This window comes from Saccopteryx leptura, chromosome 5 (genome assembly GCF_036850995.1).
Source record: "Saccopteryx leptura isolate mSacLep1 chromosome 5, mSacLep1_pri_phased_curated, whole genome shotgun sequence".
Classification (NCBI taxonomy): domain Eukaryota; kingdom Metazoa; phylum Chordata; class Mammalia; order Chiroptera; family Emballonuridae; genus Saccopteryx; species Saccopteryx leptura.
The window spans coordinates 184,921,914-184,938,512 of record NC_089507.1 but is presented as its reverse complement, the minus strand read 5'-3'; the positions used below and the strand labels follow the sequence as shown (position 1 = coordinate 184,938,512).

At 36.2% G+C, this 16,599-nt stretch overlaps 2 protein-coding genes across 7 annotated transcripts in view; one reads left to right on the top strand and one right to left on the bottom strand.

The window, feature by feature from the left end:
• The window catches only part of MACROD2 (mono-ADP ribosylhydrolase 2), a 2,059,933-nt gene that overhangs the window by 304,963 nt on the left and 1,738,371 nt on the right, over positions 1-16,599 (top strand). The window lies entirely within an intron of this gene.
• Positions 2,414-15,817, bottom strand: FLRT3 (fibronectin leucine rich transmembrane protein 3). Of its 3 annotated transcripts, none has more exons than XM_066387106.1 (3): positions 15,587-15,817; positions 6,808-7,571; positions 2,414-5,955 (listed from the first exon to the last, which is right to left on the bottom strand). In XM_066387106.1, exon 3 carries the CDS (start codon positions 5,910-5,912, stop codon positions 3,963-3,965), a length of 1,950 nt encoding a protein of 649 aa, XP_066243203.1. In that variant the 5' UTR covers positions 5,913-5,955; positions 6,808-7,571; positions 15,587-15,817; the 3' UTR covers positions 2,414-3,962. The 3 variants fall into 3 exon arrangements, with proteins under 3 accessions (XP_066243203.1, XP_066243205.1, XP_066243206.1); XM_066387108.1 differs by having other exon boundaries at positions 7,369-7,571; XM_066387109.1 differs by lacking the exon at positions 6,808-7,571.

Below are 16,599 nucleotides of genomic sequence, written 5' to 3'. Positions count from 1 at the left end.
GGAATATTGCATAGTCTTCTAATTTGTTTTCTTCCAAATAACTCCTCATTCACCCTTTATGCAATATTCTTTATTTCTACAAAATGTTTCTCCAGTACACTGATTGTTTATATACCTACCAAACACTATCATGCAGACTTCTTCATTTGAAATTCAAACATTACAAAGCCCAACATAAAAAAACCCAAAAAATCCAATAACTATTTCAGCTTGACTCTTGGTCTTTCCCTAAACACTTTCTAAATCAGAGGTCTTCAACTTCATCAGAATCACCTTTGGAATTAAATAAATAAATAAATGCCTAACTTTACTTAGCCTGGGGTGAGGTGTGGCTAATAAAAGTCCCCCAAGTGATCCTGATTAAAGCCACTGGGAAACATTGCTCCTGTTTTCCTATCTCCATGTCTTGGATCACCATTTTCTCTCCATGGCCAGTGTCTTTTTTTCTTGCCTTTTCTTTGAATACCTTCATATCCTTCAGTATCCAAGTTCCAATTTTTTTTCCTTCGTGAAGTCTTCCTTGATCCAGCCAAGGAGATGAAATTATTTCTTCTATACTGCAGTCACAGTAAACTTCCACTCGATTATATATATGTTTAACAACCTCTAGACAGCACACTTCTTGAAGGCAAAGAGTTTGCTATTTATTATGTGGCAGCTACTCAGTAAAGGTCACTGACTGTTGAGGCTATTTGTAGAAAACTTACATGTTTTCATACTAACCATGAATTAACCTTTTGTTAATTTAAGCAAATTCCAAAAGTATAAAGTACAGTAGCTTTAATTCTAAGACTATACTAAATTAAGATTTGCTAATCATGCTAAATAGGAGAAAGGAATGAGAATTTTAAATGCCACTCCTGTTTTCAGCAGCAGGTGAGCTAATACCAAAGTAAATTTAGTGGTGGATTGGTCCCTCTAACATCCACTCTTCAGGTGTTTTAAAGCCGGTGGGCCTTTTTGGATTCATCATGAAAACTGTCATGTTGACATGTAGCTATAAAGTGTGCTTTACTCAGAAACTGTAGTTAGTAAAGCAGTTTTTTTACTAGTTCCTTGGCACAAGGGAATAGTTTTAATAGATTGGACTTGCTGGAATATAGAGCAGTGTTGTTTTTAATAGGCAATGAGAACATAAGTGCCGTCATTTAATGCAGTTACAGATGGCTGCATCCAAAAATAATTTCTGATTTTTGTCAAACAATCAGCAAGGCAGTTATTTTTTCTTCATCTTTCTTTTTGGTAATTTCCCTGGTTATATACTGGTTATATCTATCAGCTTTATATTCAGGATTGGATATTTTCTCTACAGTTTTCTGTTAGCACCTGATCAATTAAAATTGTGAATATTTAGTTGGGAATGTATGCAAATGTATCTGTAATTAATTTAGTGCCCTTTAAGTAGATTTGTGGTTTGTGGTTCTATTGAAAAGATATAAATTTTTCAAAAAAGCATTTGGATTTCATAGCAAGCCTAGGTAAACCTGACCTCTCCATGCTGTCTCTATTTGCTGGTATAAGACATGTTTTTTATTTATCCCAGGTAAATTATTAAAATGCATGTATTAGAAGGCATATGAAATTTTCTGTGGTTATGAAAGGTAAACTATCTGGAAAATAGTATAATCTCTTAGTACTTGGCTTTTTATAAACTCAGAGGTTCATGGGGACTCTATGGAAGCATCCAACCCCTCCCTGACTTCAGGCAGCACTGCCACTGAACTACTCAAAACCTCTGGAAGCAAATTCAAATTTCCTTCAGAAAATCTTTCCCATATTTAATATGAATCCATTTTTTCTTTGGTAAGTTATTCCTAGAAAACAGCTAACCTTCATACAGGAACTGAAATAGAAAGTATTGGAAAACATTTGAGATGGCAAATGAATAATGAATGAGGTTACTTTGGCATGTGGAGTTATTTTTAGTATAGTAGGAGCAGCGATATCTAGCAAACCTCTGGGAACACATGGCTAACTTTTCTCTACCAAACAGTAACTTATGTATGTTAAACATTTTACAGTTTCCATGCATATCCTCTCATTGAATCCTCACAGCAACCCTATGAAGTGGGTGCTATAAATAACTCCATCTTATAGATAAGGAAATTAAACTAAGAAGAGTAAGTGGTTTGTTTTTAAGTACATACCTAGTAAGTGGTACACCTGAGATTTCAGATCCTCTCATCCCAAATCACACTACCAAAAAAAGCTATTTAATAATTAGTTTTTCAAAGACCACCTCAGACAATGTCAGCCAGGACCATGGCAGCAGTGTACAAGACAGAAAGGTCCCAGAATCACTCCTGGCGTTTTCCATCAATGGAATTAATAAGTAAAATAAGAGTATTCAAGACTTAGGAAATTAATTGATGCATGAAACACTGAACTCTTTGAAGTAAAATGATACACAAGCTCAAGATTATGCTATTTTTTATTTGTAGCCAACGTTTATTTTTATGCCTAGAAAAATACATGGGGGGGTTGCTTAGACTAATGTGCTGGGCAGTTTGCTACTTTAGTGATAGTAACATAATTCCGATAAAGCAAGCACAATTATTTTGTACTTTAATTTTATTCAGCAATAAGACCATAATTTTTCATATTTAAGGAAGTATGAAAAATTTGTCAAATTTTAAAAGCTGAATACATGTAGCATTGGATCAAGGCACATACAAGACTGGCCAAAGGGCGTACAATGCACTTTGGTTTTTTGTTGGAAAAAAATCATGGCAACAGAAAACTGATGTGGTTTTTAAACAAGTAATAGCTCACAATTCAGTAGGAAGCTAGAAAGAAATGTTACAAGTTCATTTAGTAATAGTTGGAAAACTGTGATAGTAATGGGCAGTAATCTTGATCATTGTGAAAGTAAATTGAACATTTATGTACAGTGTTAAAACATTTCACATAAACCAAATCTAAATTTGATCTAGTATTTATTTTTCTTTAAAATTCTTATGTAAAGTACTATTTTTTTTCTGCATTTTGAAGGGAATTTCTTATGGTTATGCTACCTTTTTTAAATATGTATAAAGTTTGTTTGACATCCTTTATGATAAAACATTATAAACACTAACAATTATGTCTTTAGAATTCACTCTTAAAAGATATGGATTGTATAGGCAAAACCAAAATGCAGTTCTGGTATTTGTGTTCATTATGCTATCCAAGTTTAAGGTTTTATGCTTTCGAAGGACAGATTTCCCCCCTAACTTGGAAACGTGCTTACTTTATTGTTTTTGTGAAGTCCTTTATTCTCAAAGTGTTGTTAGCAATGGCTTTATTATCAATAGACTTCACACTCCTTTTAAGCCAGCTGATATATTCAGTTCAGAGGATATGCTTACTTTCTTAAGGATATTTAATTACCTTAGAGAAAAAGGGAGATATGCAGCAAGTTTGATATTGCCCATTACTTCACATATTTTGACTTATTGACTACCACTGGGATAATACAAATTTAATAATTGGAACATTATTTCATAAACATTTTTTGAAATTTAATATTTCTCATTCAACCAGTTCTTTTTTTTTACATTTTACTAATACCAAAGTGAAAAATGGCCTGTGCTTATACTACAAGGATCTCATGTGAACGCAGTCCTGATTGTTCAACACAGCAAGAAGATTCACTTTCACAGTCAACAAGTCATCTTACTCAGTAGAACACAAAGTAAATGGTTTATAACTTCAATATTTTCAAGGAAAATACAGTACAAATTACTAAAAAATACTAAAATATAGAATTGTGTTCAGGCATCTCCACTACCTCAATCGCAGCAGTAACCTGAAATCTGAAACTTTTAATAAAAAGTTCTTAAATATAAATTATATGGCAAATGTACAGTACATTGCTTTTTCTCAGTCTCTTTTTCCAGTGTTTTGCAGTAGAACAGGGTTCCTACCATCACCTCCCGTAAGTTTAAAAAAACCGAAACACAGTCTGCTGTGGTTCTCCGTCATCATGAGTGTGAGTGGTCCGAGTCTGGGATGCCACTGTCTCTGTAGCTTCGGTTACTACTGCTTTCACTGTGATTGTTCTTGTACAGGTTCATGCCGTTCGGAGGAAATATAGTGTGTATTACATATTCCTCCTTGGAGATTGGTTCATTGCTTATTGGTAACATCTGAAAAGAAGTCTCCCTGATTTCCAGGATGGAGTTGTCCTTCTTAGTGCCAGCTTCCGCATAGTCATCCTTTCTTCGCCGCCCTTTGCTGTAAGCACAGTTCCTGGAGAAGAGGGATCCATTCCTATGCACATACCAGCACACCAAAGCAAAAAGGGCAATGGTCACCAGGGCCACCGCCCCGCCAATAATGGCAGCCAATGGCAAGTTGGGGTTTTTGTAAGGTTCTTTCTCTTGCTCCCGGTTGAGGGTGGTTGTAGGGTTGTACATTCGAAGAGGTGCAGTTTCAGTCTCAATACAAACAGGAGTTTCATCATATAGGTAGAGGTTACTGGTTTCCATGGGAACCATGCAGACTCGATAGGGTGAATCGGGCTCCAGGGCGGTGACCAAGTATTCACTGCGTTCCCCTGTTACGATGGTTTCTGTTATAGATCCAAATGCTGGGCTGTGGCCCAGTTTAAGCCAGCTGAGCCTTAAAGCAGTCATAGGCAGGGCAAGTTTCCAAGAGATATGAATGGTGTCAGAGGTGACAGATTTCACAGTAATTACAATTGTTTTTCTTGCTGGACTCCCTGTGGTTCGTTGATCCTTCGTGAGCTTGGGGGTCTTGATTTCCGGTTGTTTGGTCACTGGACTTGGCCACTGTCCTTGAGCAGGAAACACTGTGCTGGGCATTGCAGTGGTTATCTGAATGGTGCTTGCAACTGCACTGTCTTTACAATCAAACAGTTCCGCATTGAGGTCCTTGATAGCCATCCCCCGAACTTTTTCTGGGGCTTGGCACATGAGCCCACGCACATTGACCTTCATAGGTAGTGACTGTAACCAGTCACGTACCCATTTCATCTTGCACCCACAATACCAAGGGTTGTTGCGAAGAATCAGCTGGGTTATATTGTCCAAATCATTGAAGATACCCTGAGGTAAATTACTTAGGTTATTGTTGGACATATCAAGTCGATACAGCTGCCTCAGATAAGAAAAAGCATTTGGGGGTACCCGATTGATGTGGTTCTCTTGAAGATAGAGCTTCCTCAGGTTCATACCTGGAAGGTTCACAGGTGCAGCAGTCAGGGAATTCCGCACCAGCGACAGTTCTGTTAAATTGACGAGGTTGAAGAAAACTTTATCACCTAAACCATGGTTGTTCAACAGGTTTCCATCCAAAACCAGGCGTTGTAGGCTAGTGAGACCTTGAAGAGCTGGTGAGGAAATAGTGGATATGCGATTATCATCCAAGCGCAGTTCTTCTATAGTCCTGGGCAAACCCCAGGGGATGGTGTTGAGGTGATTACGAGACAGGAAAAGCAGTCGGAGGTGGTTGCTGTCTCGGAATGCCCCGTCTTCAATGCTAACAGCAGAGACAGAGTTATCATCTAAATGCAATTCTTCCAGATAGGGAATTTTTGAAAGTGAATCGTAAGTGATAGTCCTTATGTTATTTTCTTGCAAGTGTAACTCTTTTACATACTTTGGTAGGTTGGTAGGAAATTCATCTAAACTGTTGTGGTATAGGTATATTCTTTCTACTTTCAGCAAGTTTTTCAAATCTGACGGAATCCCAGCATTATTTATTTGGTTGTTCTGCAGGTAGAGAGTTGTAGCGTCCTCTGGTATTCCCGTTGGAATGAATGTCAGAGAGCGATCATTGCAGTAAATGAAACCTGCATCACAGCGGCACATAGACGGGCAGGACTTAGCCATGACTGAGAGGGGTGCCACCTGAAGGATCAGCCCAATTTTAGTCCCGATGAGGAAGATGCTCCAGGCTGGGCTGATCATGGTCAGCAGTGTTGAGGTCTTTACACAAGGTAGCTTCAGAGCCCTAAATGCAAGGAGTTAAAAAAAAAAAAAAGACAGAAAACAATCAGATCAGCATCCTTAAGATTGTGTCCAAAATAGATGTGGAAATTCAAACCTCTCTAATCACTTTCACACAATCATATCTCTTTACTTTAACTGTTTCTGGTAGTAAATTAAGAAATATCATGTCCCAAACCTATTTGATTTTGAAATGTTAAATATAATTAAAGTTTTACTGAATATTTGAAAGCAGTTTCATAACACTCAATATCAGTTTTGTAGCCAGTCACTGACAAGGCTAATGACATTTTCAGGTTTTTTCTTAATATCCACAGTGATTTGACACATAAGATTTGACACATAAGAAATTCTTTTACTATTCAGGAACAGTTACAAGCCTCTGGGACCCCAATCCCACTAATAAAGCCAATTGTTTACTTTGATTATTGATGTGATTTTTCTTTTGTTATTATCAAACATTGTTAGGTATTTCTAGGAGGATAATCAGAAGAAATCTTTTTTCATTTACTTTGGGGAAGGAATGAATTAGATAGTTAGTACATCCAACTAATAAAATTTCATTTCACGTTACACTAGTTCTTGCCTTTGTTCCCATTTTGATATATGTTTTGCATTGCATGGTCTAATGGCTTTGTGCACATTTTTCATACCATTCTATTTCATAACATGTTTTCACAATGCATTTATCTATCTTCAAGTTCTAATCTAGATTATGATTCAACGTTCTCCACGGCTGAAGAGTTATAGATTTATACTGATCTACTGTGTAACATAATTTCTTCTGCACTTCTAGGTATTAATTAGCTTTTATAATTTCACACCTGAAAATAAAAGACTTTAATATTTTTCCTACCTTATTGAACGATGTGAGTAAATTTTGCGGGAGTGAAAATCCAATGCACATATATTATTATCCTGGTGAGGGGCTGGGACTTAACAAACTCTTGTTGATTCCTTGGAAATGTTCTTCACTGTTTATTCAAGTAATCCTATGACACACACACCTCCAGACCAGGCTTGCTGTTGTCAATGAACATTCCAGCTGTGGCTCAGCGTAGTGGGCAAGCTCATTAAAGTGGGGACCAGAAACAATTCAGCTTCCTGTCACTATGTTGAAATCATGGCTTCCTATGTATTTTTTTTTCTTTCTGATAGAATTTCTGTGTGAAGGTTTCTTTTGTGTAGCTTAATTCCTTAGTGGAAATTGCTTTCTTTGAAATTCTTATTGGCTCTTCTGTGCAATGTGGTCAGAGACAGTAACTTCAGATCCTCATGAAGAAAGCCATTCATGATGCTAAGATGCTAAGGCCTGTATGGTAATAGGTTTTCAGGCAGTCACCCCCCACCTTTATTCCCATCCAGGGTTATCCAAGTATAAACTTTGTACAGTAGCTACATCCTGAGGTATGATTACCTGCTGTGAAATAGCTATTTCCAGCTTTTGCTTCTTGCTGCTTTCTTAGAATATCTGGTGTAGTCACTTTATGCAAGAACAGGTATTCTTTTTTAAGAGGTAAAGAAAACTTAATTCAAATATTCTTCGTGGAAAAAAAAAGAAAGTATACTAGACTTCCTTTATATTTTTCTTCCTTAAAACATACTGGGTCTGAGCATCTCCTGTGAAAGCAAAAGGTTTTCGTGAAATAATGGACTTTAACATACTAGAGAGATTTCCTAGAAATTTAACTGCAATTTTTTCTTTAAGCAAAACATCTTTCAGGTGAAAAGAGACAGGATGACTTGTTTTTTACTTCCTATATTACTATATTAATAAAGTAGGAGATGAAGTTGAGATTGTCACCAAATAAATAATTTCCGTTCACTGATTATTAGTGTCACTTTGAATTAAACACAGAAGCAAAGCTTCAGTCAAGAGGCAACAAGCCCTTTCCATGCTTTTGAATTCAGGTCAGGCCTTTTTAAAAGGTTCGCTTTTAAATCTTAGATATAAAATGATAAAGTGCATTTAAAAAAGGAAAGAATTATATGTCAAAGAGGTGAGCAAATAGAGAACAAGAATTTTTGACAGAAATTCCCTTTCAGACATTTTGAACACAGTTTTACAAAGGTATATGAAATCTACAGCTTAAGAGCTGAATCGAGTTTGCTTCAGAGCTTGTCTTGTGCGTTGCTCAGCACCCTGCTTAGTTCTTTCTGCAGGCCTCGATTTCCCCAAAAGCAGTGTGGACCCCATCACATTGCTGCTTAGAGGTGTTTCTAAGGGCTAGTCGATGATCTTAATACTCTAGTTACTCAGGTGTTCTGGGCCAAAGTCACAATTTATTTTTTAGGAGAATATAATTTTAATTTTCTTTTGGACTAGGAAGGATGCTATTTCCATCGGTCTCCTTGTAATGACCATTAGAAAAGCATATGAATGAAAACCCAACAAGGCATTTCTCTTGAAGTTCAAACATGAGCAGGCCAATCTGCAGAAAGACAGCTTTTCATTTCCGAAACACAATTTAAGACTTGATCAGAGAGAACAGTGATTTTAATGAGGACTGCATGGTCCACTATGTGATACACACCAACGTGTATTTGGTGCACGGAGGGAGGTGGGTAGGATCAGTCTCTGTAATCCAGGGTTACCTGCTCAGGGGCTTTCTGTATATGTGGGGAACATGAGGGTACTGTGGGCATATTTATTTGACCCTGAAATTAAGGGGAAAAAAGTAGAAGCCATGTGCTTCTCCCCCTGTAATTACCTAGCATCCAACCAGGACAGCATCTGTTCCAGAATTCAGACACTGCTGAAAGTGTATGTTAAACAAGGCCAAAATTGGTGTTTCTGGTTGTTTTTGAAATTTTAGTTTCTTTTAGTTTGTCACTGGATACCAATGCTTGTCATAGACTGCATTAACAGAAGAAAACTTAGAAAAATTATAGATAAATTTAATTTATTATTTAGGCAACTTAAAACAAAAAGAGCAGTTAGCAGTTGGATAAAATATTCTCCAGTGCATATGACACAGTGCCCACAGAGGAAAGTTTAAATGATTTATTGTTTAATGTGAGGTTTTACTGAAATGCCTTTAGGGCTTTACTCATTGTTGAGTTTCTGTACTTATTTTTTTCTTGAAAACTGTTGTTTTCTCAGTATGTGAAAATGGAAAACCAAGCTGTTGAAATTATAATTAAAAAGTTACTTTAAAAAATATCTGCTGTAAATGTTTTCTCACTTTGAAAATTATTCAAAATAGAAAATAATTTGGTTAATTTAAGTTTAGGAAACAATTAACTCTTGTTAAACTGCATTAAAACAAAATAATAAACAATATAACATCATAAATGAGAACCTGCTTAAAATGTTATGAATAGTCAGACATTTCTCATACGCCAGGACATACTCTCATATTGAAATGATCAATCCGATGAATGGGGATTTTAAAATTGTTGACATTCCTCTAGTCAGGTCAGCCAAGATTATGTCCAAGGTCATGCATAATGATAATTAGAAATAATTGTATCTGAATGATAACTATTTCACCAAATCAAGCTTTTAGAATATATATTGAGATCTATAGATATATATATCTATAGATCTCGATATAGATTCACATTTTTAATTCAGAGAAAGGAAAAAAATTCTAAATAGGTGTGGAAAGAGGGAAGATTAATTTGTTTATTTTTCCTGTTTTACAACTGTGAAACTGCTTTCTCTGCTCCGTTTGATATGCAAACTAATGTTGCCATTGATACAGTAGTGGTAATAATGTGGGATTAATGGAAAGCCTTAGATCTCATTAAATTCTTGGAAAATGCCATTCTCTTCTCCCCTAATCTGCATTAAAACAAAAGCCAAAACCATCAAACAGGTTTCTCTGGAGAGAAGACTCTCAGACGGGAAGAGTCCCTCACCAATCCCTACTCCCTTTACTGAAAAGTTAAAACAATTCAAGGCCTGTTAGATTGTGTTTTATATTTTACACTTTCTCCTTCCCTTTTATATTTGAAACTGTAGTGCTAGCCAGATTATTATTTTATTTATTTATTTATTTATTTTTGCATATAAAGGCTGTAATGATCTCTCCATCCAAAACAAGCAATCCTGCCTCCAAGCGAAGACTTCCCTCTTTCTGAAGTAGCTCTACATATTCACATACAGAGACACATGTCACTGAATGTGAATAATGAAAAGAAAACTGACCCCCACTGGCAAGGACGCTGTGGCCAGGTTTCCTCAACCTCGACTTCAGAGCCTGTATGTCTGCGTAGGCTTGAAAGGGGCCATTGCTTCTGAGAAACTACAACAAAACCCCGATCTTTTAGAAAAATATTGTTAATGGGCTAACTCGGGAAAATACATAAATGAAACCCTGGTTACTTAAAGGAATGTTTTAAAATTATTTTTTAATGGAATTATTACTTATGTATATTGCTTTAAAACAGTAGCAAAAGGAAGAAAAACGTAATCACATTTTTAATAGGGATCTTTTCTGTTCAGTCTTTCTTTTTTTTATAAATAAAATAGTGGAGTTTTTAAAAATTGCATTTGCAATTTAATCATATGTCAATTATTTCCACAATATGCTTAAGAAAGTATGTAAATAGACAAGCATGCTCTCATTTTTAGATAGTTTAAAAAATTAATATAATTTATGAAGTATATGAATTGAAAACAGGTATTTAAATAAAATCAAGAACTTGAGACAATTTACATGTTTATGTTATTTCTTCTCTGCTACTACAATATTTTGAATGTGGGAATATTTGAGATGAGAAGGTATTTTCCTGTTTTGAGCACTTAGATTAAGGTTATATTATATATTGATCTTGCTAACTCCCTGAATCCTTTATTTGCCACCTTTGATTTAAATTGATTTTGATTTGAAATCGTTGCTCATTTTTAGAAAATTTTAAACCAAGTATGGAGTTTGAGATTGTAGTTTCTTTTTTAATGATTTGCCTCACATAATGATTTCCTAGTGCTGATAATTTTAAAAAATATTAAAACTAAAAGTACAATGGCATGTAAAACTTTTAATCCAAGTTAAGTGCGTTATTATTTTGACTAAATCTAGGTAATCTAGAGTATTAGGAAAACAATTCATTTATGAAGGCTTAAATTGCTGCTAGAAAAAGCACAACAAAATTATCAACCTGCGAATGCTAAGTCTTTGTAAGGACCTGGTATTTCAAATAAACTACATATATGGTTAAACTGAAAAACTGGAGAACATCAGGTTAGTTGATAGTGACAGCAAAATGCTTTCTAAGCAACCTGTCTGGTAGTTAAATTTTCCACGATCATCAGATTTCAGGAAAGTTCCAATTCTTTTGTTTAATGCCAGGCAAGCAGAAGGACTTCTAACTCTCCTCTGGAGAGTCATGAAGTCTGAAGGGTTTGCTGAGAGGCAGAGAAGCAAGCATGCCTTTCCTGCTTGGGTTTCTCCAGACTCTTTTCGAGCCTGAAGAAGTCTCTGTTTTATTTATGCAATATAGGAGATAAAAGTTCCAGAACAAAGGGTTTTTACTTTTTCCCTTTATGGTTGTGATTCTTTTTCCCAATAGGTTTATGATCAATAAATCTAATATTGCTTCATTTATTTTGGCTTGTAGAATTAAATGTTGCATCCTTAACACAAAAAAGGCAGGCTGGGATGTTTCTCTCTCATCATGGTGAATGCTACTTCCTTTTTTTTGATATTCAAGGCAGAGTAAATAAATTAGAGAAGCAATATTTGTAATACTGAATAAGATATTGATTTAGAGAGTGGTAAAGGTGAGCAGTAGGGAGCTTGGGGCATGGGACATGCTTTCTGTATGCACTGACTTGGAGCATCTACAGTCAAAACTATGCAATTTTCCCATTGCAAACTTGAAACTCCCTTTTTGGTGTTTGTGAGCACAATATTAAAATTTCTAATATTTAAATTTCCATGCACTAGTACAGCAAATATTTGGGTCTGCTGTGTGCCAAGGACTGTGCTGGCTGGTGAGAACATCCAAAATAATAAAACGCCTTGTTTCCTCTTGTCAAGGTAGTGTATTATTGATTTAGACCAAATAAAAAGAAAAAAAAAAATCAACACTATATAAACTGATTGATCCACAGTCCAGTGGCACACTTTTAAAACGATGTTTAACCAAATATAGTCTGTAGGCTTTCTTTTCAAAGTTGCCACGGTAACTGGTGCACAGGAAAAGTGAAAGAATAAAGAACAAAAGCTGTCATTGTCTCATCAGTGTGAGAGCAATTTCTCCCTCCTCTCATTTAAGCAGACTAGTACCTGGAGACAGCTTTTTATCCGTTCCTGACACTGGATTTGGGGCCAGGAAGGAGACCGTGCATATGCAAAACAAATGCAACCTTGGCTGCTGCTGAAATTATATCTCATTCCTTTTTTCCTGAAAATCTGTTTTCTTTGCAGTTCTTGCCATAGACATATCAAAGTCCCGAAACCTGCCATTCTGTGAAATATAAACATGACTTCCCAAACTGTTTTTTATTACGATGTTTTACCAAGTTTAGAGATGCTGAGATGCATTCTGAAACTGGAAAGTGCTTTCTGAAATGTATATTTCTATTTTGGTTCTTAAGAGAAAGAAGGTTTTTTTTTATTTTTCATTTTTTTCAGAAGGGACTTACAAACCATCTTTGTTGGAAATTGGTTTGTTGACTTATAAGTTTTTGAAACGGTGGAATGTTAGAAGGACTTGAGAAACAGCCCTTTTTATGTTCTGAAGAGGAAAATGCAGTTTGGAGAATTAATATCGCGGAGAAATTTACTGTAGAGATTTGCCCACTGGGGGGTGGTACACGCTACCAGAACACTGCTTTCAGAAACCGCACGTCAGATGTGGGCTGCTGCCGGCCAGTTTTTCTCTGGTTTAATTACAACAAAGCCTCCCGTTGAGAAGAACAGTGAAGGCCTCTGGGGCAAAAGGTGGGGGGCGGGAGGGAAGGGGGAGTGAGGGAAAAGGAGGGAAGAAATCACAGCCTTTGAAAAATTTACTGAATCTTATTTCTCTCGTGGACTTCATTTACGGTGGTCTTCAGTTGACTTTCAACAATTATTTATAATGCTATTAAAATAAACTGGTTGAATAAAAGAATATCGGGGCGGCTCCATACAGAATTTTTAGGTTAGCTCTAGATCGTGCCATTAATCACATTCTTTGTTATAGCGCCCACCCACCTTTCAAAAGGGGCGGAAAGTTAAGATTCACTGAAATGGCAGTTTTACACCAAAATTATTTTGAACAACCAGGTTTAACTTAATATCGGTATGAACACCAGCATAGTAAAAAGGAACGCAGAAAGAAGAAACCTTAATATATTATGAATGCAAGGCAAGTTCTCTGCTACTGATTTAAAATTATTGAAAATGATCCAGAAAGAGGAGGCAGCCTTCAGTTGTGTGGCCAAGGAAAGCCAGACAAATCTTTCTGCAGTGCACTTGCATGTTTCAAAGCTGATAATTGTATTTTTCATCTGGAGACGCCGAGTGTTCATTAGGGTCTTGTGTCCCTAGGCAGGAGATGCTGAACATAATTGGAGTTTCTATTTGATTGGGCAATGTAGTCTAGAGAAGAAACTGGGGTAAAGATAATTAATAGCTTGCTAACAAAGTCTGACAGCCACAAGATTTCAACCAAATTTATTTCCCAGCGCTTCATTTGGCTCTGAAAAAGTTTTGGTAAAATTGGTAGCTCCTTAATTAACACTTGCAATGTACCTTCTATTTTGCTGCCACATTCAGTTATGACAAAATTTTTTTTACTGTTTTTCTTCTTTTTATAAAAACTTTATTTCCTGCCCAATTATGTATTTCGCAAATGTTATGGGCATTTTGAACCTAACCATAATTGATTTAAAGGTGGGGGGAGGGGAGCAGAGAAATGAAAAGCCCAATTAATAAATAATGGTTAGCACTCTACAGGAGCACAGTATTTATAAAATCATTATGTTTATCCATTCAGTAACATCTCTGCCAATACTTCGACTTGGTATGCTGTAACAGTGTTCTATTTAAAAATAAATTATATGTGGCTTTTCTACTTAAATACATGCAATCATTTTTTTTTGTAATCTTGTTTTTTATTTCAGGCTAATAAATATATGTATGTGTGTATATGTTGTGGTACACACACACATATATTTGCAAACTAAATGGCATATCTCTGATTTAATCTCCTTATAGATTAAAACCTGGCATATTTGTATTAGTAGTAGTGGTGATATTAATGTTTTCTGTTACTTTTAAAGGGTTAATTTCTTTCTTTACTCATCCAAAAGAGACAAGTTATCAGTCATCTGTCACTTCGGGGCAAGCATTAATGGTCCTATCTGAAAACAGACAAATTCATTCTTTATGTTTGTGCTGGTCAGGGTATTCTTATTTAGTTAGGGATGAAAGAAGGGCATTGCTACAGCTGAAGCACTTTTCTAGTGGCTTTATTCATGTTGTTCCCTGCTAATGAAATAACATATGTGCAGTTTATAGCAGATAGATTTATTAAGAAAATTTGAAATAGCTGATTTTAAAACCATGTGAGAATTTGGTTCTATAATTGGCAAATATCAATGGTTTATTTTTTTTACTTCTAAACAAACAAACACATAAGTAATTAAGAACCACCCTCTCCCAATGATGAGAAAACATAGGCCTGTTGCACTCTTTACCTCGGTGCAACCATTTTGTTTCAGACCTAATGCACTGAAAATTTTTTTTTTGTAAAGAAGACCCATTTAAGTACTTTTTGAAAGTTTTGCTATATAAAAGTATTTCTTTCACTATGATAAGATTTTCCTAATTTAAGTTGCAAGTGGATGGATAGTCTACATTTCTACTTGATGAGGGCTCTACTCATTTTTCCCCCTGCCACCCCAAACTCCCTGCATACATCAGACATAGCTTCCAGGCTCAGCTTTGTTAGTTTTTCTGAGTAGACTTTGCCAATTACTACGCTAGTCACATACTACATTTGCCCAAGCAATGGATTTTGGCATTCATTCTACTGGAGAGGAGATATGGTTTGGAAGAGTCTCCCTCTCCTCTGAGTTGAATTAACTAGTTGAGATTTGCAAGCCTGAAATGCTTGAGGTCGCTCTGGCAGGATAGCAGTGCAAGCTTTAAAATCTAGGTGTAGCTGTTAATCCTCACAGAGGCATACGCGTCGCCAGCAGTGGCTCAGCCCGCTGTGACCAAGATGTATGCTTTTCATGTACTGCGTACTTATGGGCTGAGGGATTATTGATTTTCTTTCACAGTTGTAAAAACAGCAATTGGTGATTATGCCACACATACAATACACACCAAGTTAGCAAGACCTTTCGCGTTCAACTCTGTGAAAAAACCCTACCTTATATTCTTTAATATTTAACATTTAACTTTTCAACCGAATGTCCGTAAAGCTCTTTTTAAATAGAACCTCCACAAGACAGAACATAGCTGTTTACAATTTTTTTTTTTTTTTACATGAAAGGTTTTAAGTAACTTCTTGCATTTGGCTACATAGGCAAATTGTTCCTTGCTGGCTGGCATGCACATAATATTGCTGGTACTGGTGACAGAGCAAACGTTTGTATTTGGATGCCTCACAGTACCAAGTCATTTCTTTCTAGAAAGTAAAAGCCAAGCAAACTTTCTGGAACAATCATAAGGAAAAGCATGGGAAACACTTACCAGGAAGACGAGAAAAAGCAATTCCATAAATACTGCCGCTATAGCTGTAATTCCTCGGACCATGAACTGGAGTAATAACCCTCCCCCTCTCTTAAGCTCCGCGTCCAGTCCACACAAAGCCAGCGGCAGCTGCAGGCAGAGCTTGTCCTGCTGCGGGTCGCTCCTACACCGAGGAGTGAGCGAGGGAGAGCATTCCCGTTTACTGCACACAGCCCACCTCCAAGTCTGAAGTTAAAGCTTCACCTCGCAGTGGTTGAGGAAGGGGGTGATGTCATAAATGGGCAGGACTTAGCCAAGCTCTTGTTCAGTGCGGTAACTGGATGATCACGCAGATGGGCTTTGCAAACGCTAGAGGGAGTGAGAGAAGCCAAAATGAGTCGCCTAGCCTGCCAAGGCTCGGATGCCATTTGGTTTTGTAGGCAGCCCTTTGGAATCTCAACATGAATCTCTACATTTTCAAAAGTTATACTACAGCAAGTTAGTGGTAGCAAGCTTCTAAAAAATAAAACCATGTTGGAGGGTATTTATAAGATTACAATAGAGAAACATGGGTTCTTTTTATTTTCAAGCCATCTGTATTAAGAAGTTAAAAGCGTATTATTTTCATTATTGACTAGTTATAATAACGTTATAATTGTGAAGGCTAGTAATGCCAACTGTGCATATTTATTTGACAAATAAATAGAAAGTAGGTTCAAACAAGTAACTGATTCATTTATAAGGAAAGGAGAACAGGGATGCTAAAGGGTAAAAAAAAAAAAAAAAAATTGAAATAACCTGTCCTTTTTCTTGGAGCTAATGAGTAAGTTATTGTTCTCGTTCTATATATCCTTTAGGAAGTGAAAGTGTTTTTCATATATTTACACTTTTTGTCTGTATTTTCTTTAGAACCTAGAAGATACTAGGTTTTTCATACTTAGGGGACCCTCCCCAAAGTAAAATGTTTTAGAAAAATAGAATGCTTTCCTTTCTGATACGTTTTTGGTGCTGTGGACATAGGTTAAGGTATGACC

Coding starts and splice junctions, on each gene's coding strand:
- FLRT3 (XM_066387106.1), bottom strand. CDS start 5,912: ATGATCAGCCCAGCCTGGAGCATCTTCCTCATCGGGACTAAAATTGGG.